The 5,296-nt window shown below is 41.0% G+C and overlaps 1 protein-coding gene across 2 annotated transcripts in view; it reads left to right on the top strand.

The window, feature by feature from the left end:
• The first annotated feature begins 4,914 nt into the window (after positions 1-4,914).
• The window catches only part of LOC132953882 (adhesion G protein-coupled receptor E2), a 9,034-nt gene continuing 8,652 nt past the window's right edge, over positions 4,915-5,296 (top strand). The window contains exon 1 of one of the 2 annotated variants that reach the window (XM_061026232.1): positions 4,915-5,202. In XM_061026232.1, coding sequence (XP_060882215.1) covers positions 5,172-5,202 — 31 coding nt within the window. In that variant the 5' untranslated portion in view covers positions 4,915-5,171. The other variant, XM_061026234.1, reaches the window with a different exon arrangement.

Below are 5,296 nucleotides of genomic sequence, written 5' to 3'. Positions count from 1 at the left end.
AAGAAGAACAAAAGATGTGAAGGTGCTGAGCACGCAACAGGTCATTGCTCTCAGAACCTTCCCCTATAACTACCAAACAAATAAACTAACCTGTGAGAAAAACAAAAGACTGAACACAGGACTACGGGTGATCTCCAGCCCAAACTAAAACAGCAAAACCCTGCAATCACAACATGCGTGGATAAATAAATAAATACCTGAGTAGGGGAAAAAAGAGAACAAAGTCAAATTGGGAAACAATGCCCAGAGATTGTGAGTACCCCCATCTCTTACCTGTTCCTCCTCACAAGGGAGAACCAGGGAGGGAGACAACAGGGGACTAAAATGACTGTAGATGTTAAACATTGTGTCGCTGATTTTCTTTTGTAGTTCATAAAAAGGCATCAATATTGATTTCAGTCTCTTTCTGACCAGCTAAAACTCCTCACAGTATCTTCAAGTCAACTACACAATTAATGACTTTTTTGCTTCTCCTTAAAAGTTTTTATTTAAGAACCTCTTTTTCAAGGGAGACCTGGCCAAGACAGGCAGCAGCAAAAACGCAGAGCTACAGACAGAGACACAAAGAAAGACGCAGTACAATTTACAAAGACACTACATTTTGCATTTAAATAGAACCATCTATTATATCATCTAGAACCAGTCAAATCTGGGAGTCAGTAGTTAAAGCAGCCAAGCTAAAAACATCAGTATCCAATAGAATCTGCTTCCATGTCTTTCATTTTTGATTTAAAAACATTCCAGGACACAAGCTCCGCAAGTTTCAAGTCACTCTGCAACAGATTCCAGGCTGAGGGTGCAGAATACCTAAAAGCCCTTTTCCCAATTTCTGTCTGAGCGTTTGGGACAGAGAGCATAAAGAGGTCCTGAGAACACAAAGAATACTGTCCGGTACTTTTCTGCGTGATAAAAACACATAGATAGTGAGGAAGCAGACCAAGAAGTGTAGAAGCCTACAGGTCGCCAGAGCAGGCCATCCAACCCGAGAGTACAACTCACAGCAGTGAGTCAGAGCTTTACAGTTTGTAATGAACCTCAAGGATGCATGTTAAGTTGTATCAACCTTATGGAGACACTGAGTAGAGGCATGCATGTACAAAAGATCACCATTCTCTAAGACAGGTCAAAAAGTTGCAGTGACAAGACAAGATAAAAGAAGAATGGGAAATTGACAGTAACACTTTTTTACAGTTTTTTTCTGGCTTTATGGTCACCAGCAGATGACTGGTGTGTACAAGAAGAAAAGTAGAAACCATTGTCTGACATTCTGACTTTATTTCACGATTGAGGCCATTTTTATCCCTCCATTTCTAAATCCAAACAAGATATTTTGCAGTGGGCTAACAAGACCTAAAAGCACTGCCAGAAAATCCCACATGTGGTTCATAAACCGAGGGGCCAGCGTTTTGCTTCACCACCAGCCACCTACAGCAGAATCCAAGTTTCCCACATGCTGTGGGGGGAGAGAAATATCCAGTTTGTGCCATACAGCTTTTTCTGAAAGATTATTTCAACAAGCTTTTCTAAATACATCTTAACGATGGGAAGACTATGACTGCTGCATTTATCTCAGCCCCTTTTACTGACCAAGCACATTTGCAACGTCATGGAAATACTTAAGGCTGCACTTTGTTTTGAATTAGACCGTTTGGACTAAGTCTTAGTCATCACTGGAAAATGCTGTAAACTTTGAGCAGACGGCTCAGTCTCCTCTCTGACCTCCATGTCCAGGCTTTGTCAGGAAGTTGTTGAGACAGCTGGGCCACATTCAGGTCCCTCCTTATTGTTTGAGAATTCAGAAGAAAAAAAAACAAAAAGAGAAAAAAACACGACCAACACAAAACATACAAAACTCTGTATGTACTCTATCTTGCTGCAGGCAGGAAGAGGCTGTGAGATAAGTGGATAAGCACTGGATGTGTGCCATGATCATATTGGCAGGAAAGCACTATTTCTAAACGGGAAAAAAAAAAAAAAAAAACGTGTAAAGCAAGGGTAGCAGGATAGATAAGTTAGCAAACTAAAGTGGGACAGTTTGATTCATGAGAAATAGAGTGAACAGAGGTGATATTTGGTATCAGTCCTTTTTGGACTATTCCACAGCTCTTTTTTTAAACAATAAGTTATTTGACCTTTATGTTAAATAGTCACACTTTATAGTAAACCTTGCACTTGTTTAATTATGGACTGAGTAGAAAAAAAGAGTAGTAATGTGTTTTATCGGTTTTCCCCTCCTGGGGAAGTTCATACTAAGGTGCATTGTGCAGCGTGTGCTGTGTGCTGAAGCTGAAAATAAGTACCTTATATCACATTTTCTGTAAGTACTTTTTTTAGATACTGAAAAAGTCCCTGCTTGACATCAACTCTGGTTCCAATTTCATGATAACCAAAAGTTTCATTAACAGCCAATTTCAAAACCTGATTTTTGTTCTTCCTTGTTTTAACCAATAATGTGTTTTCTTTAATTATTATTATTTTTTTATGTCCAAGCAAGGGCTCATAAAGAAAGTAAAGTTTATCTATATAGCACTTTTCTCAGACAAAGGTCACAAAGTGCTTTACATCAGCAAAAAAAAACCCATACACATATTAAAAACAGGAACAAACGAGTACATCATGGACCGACATACAATCCTGCTATGACCAGGAACAATCATTTGCACAGTAGAACATAGCTCAATAAGTTGACTGGTTGGACATGATGTCCCATAGGCATGTCTAAACATCAATGTTTTAGCTGCTTTTCAAAAGACGCAACAGGGGCGCTGGTGGTGCAGTGGTTGGTGCACGTGCCCCATGTATGGAGGCTGTCGTCTCAAGCGGGCGGCCCGGGCTCACTTCCCACCTGTGGCCTCTTTCCCACATGTCATTCCCCACTCTCCCTCCCTGATTTCCGACTCTATCCACTGTCCTATCTATCCATTAAAGGCACAAAAAGCCCAAAAATAAATCTTTAAAAAGAAAATTAAAAAAAGATGCAACAGGGTCAGAAGAAGGTAACAAGATGGGAAGGGAATTCTTTAGAATTGGTGCTATGGACTCAAACGCACCATCACCATAAGTCTTAGAATGTGTCTGTGGGACAGACAGCAGGTGAAGTGTGTTCGACCTTAGCAGCTGGGCTCATACAGGTGAATGAGTTCTGCACTCTGGGGCCTGAATGGCCTGAATAAACTTGACATGGTGAGCGTTCAAGTGGCAGCAGTCTGATTGGCTGGAGATGATTTGGGGAGGAAATGCTTAGCGAGGTGAAAAGAGCATTACAGTAGTCAGTACGGGATGAGACAAAGGCACATCATCTCAAGTTCTGTAGATGTCACTTATGTTCACAGTTTACTGATATTTGATAAAAGCATGATCTGGTTAGCTGCTTTACTTGGCTGTCGAGTGATAATGAAGGATCAAAGATGAATCCCAGGTTACGGAGGTTAGAGCTAACAGCAAGTAACAAGTACTGTCGACAACACACAACAGTTGAAACCAAGCTGTCGTTGAGGACTGAAAGCTGCATTAGAAAAACGGTCAAATACCGTTTAATCAGGTGGTCACCTTGGTTTTTATGTCGTTTGATGGTAACTTTTTTGAAAGAACTTATTGAGGTATAAGTATTTAAAAAGTTAAATTGCAAGTTTCTATTCATATTGTACAACTTGTTTTATTACTCAAATACATTTCAGTGCCATATACTTAATACTGTAAATGTATTGTCTGAATGGGAGGTGAACCCAGGAGTGTGAGAAACCTTTTGAAACTATGGGTGAAATAAATGAGTAATTTCTTGTGGATATAGAATCAATGTTAACACTTATAGGTCTATAAACAAGCAGGCTTTTTTTTCTCTCATGTGGGTAATGTTAGAACATTTCAGAGTCCATCTGTGAACACAGCTGCACACAGCCAGTCCCTGAAGACCTGTTGTCTGTTGCCACCATGTCCCCCATGCCCACACGGCCCAAAGCCCACCTTATTGTTTAGAAGTGTGAAACTACGCTACGCCCATACTGCCTGTCTGTGAGCCTTGGTACAGTGTGTTCAGGCCCCAAAATGACCTTGCCACTGTGAGCTGGAAACCAGAAGAGTTGCTGAAAATTTAACAACTTGTTTTGTTCTATTTGGTTGCTCTTATAAATGCTGACAGCATGTGTGCATTTCCTCTGATTTTCTCGGCTCAGGCTAGTGCAGCCCACAAAATGTCTACAGAGCGAGCTATCTTCAGTAACGTTATGTTCAGCAGCAACTGCGCCTTGTGACGCAGAGGAAGTGAACTTCAGAAATGTGATGATGAAAAGAATGACATTACGTTTCTTAATGCATCATCAACACACACTTCAAGTAATGATAAAGATCAAGGTTTAGTGCTTTACACACTTGTTTGAAATTTTGAAGAACTTACTTTTCCATGACTTGTTTCCTTTGCCCTCTCATTGACAGAAAAGTACAGAACCCTGTTCCTCTTCAGAGTGTATTGAGTGTACTCTTTGTGTGTATTGATATACTTGTCTGTTTATTGTCCACTTCTTTCTAAATGAAGCTCAGCATTGTTACCATTGTTACATTGTCTCAGTTGGACCCACTCAGAGGCAAAACCTATATATATGTTAACACCATAATAAGTAGACTCTGAGCTAAAACATTGCTTGTAGGAGGGCTGACCCACCAGCTGGACTTTGTCTATGAATAGTCTAAACTCCCCCCTTGACCCTCTGAGTGACCCCAACCAACAGAGTGGAGAGACACTAAACAGAGAGACTGAAAGAGAGACTGAAACCTACCTGTGGAAAAAAAACATAGTTAAGTAACACACTTCAGTCATGGAAGCAAAAGTTGAGAGAGTTGGCACAATCATTTCCTTTCAGTATAACCCCGCCCCAACAAGAGCAGAAGTGCCTGAAGTAACTCCAGAACTTTTGTTTCACAGGCGGGACTGAGAGAGAGCGAGAGAGAGAGAGATAGAGAGAGAGAGAGAGAACCCCCTCATTATCAAAACCCGTCATCTCAGCATGTCACCTCAGTAATGAGAGCAGAGTCATAGGGGGGAAGACAGACCCAGAAAGTAGCAGTAAGGACAGATAGTTGTTGAGACACCACTGATATCAGCATTTATTTACACTTTATTGAGAGAAGAGAAGAGAAGAGAAAACGTTCCTTTGGACAGTGTTTCCCTCTACAGCATGGCGGTCAGGTGGAACCTCCTGATTCTGGGTGAGTCACATCTGTCATCCATTTGCAACTTGCTGAGGGACATTTTTTGTGCTCCAGAGAGGGAAACTATCCGGCAACAGAAGCAGGACAAATT

Source organism: Labrus mixtus, chromosome 20 (genome assembly GCF_963584025.1).
Source record: "Labrus mixtus chromosome 20, fLabMix1.1, whole genome shotgun sequence".
Lineage (NCBI taxonomy): Eukaryota > Metazoa > Chordata > Actinopteri > Labriformes > Labridae > Labrus > Labrus mixtus.
Note: the sequence above shows the minus strand (reverse complement) of the source record. Positions and strands in the feature narration are given on the sequence as shown.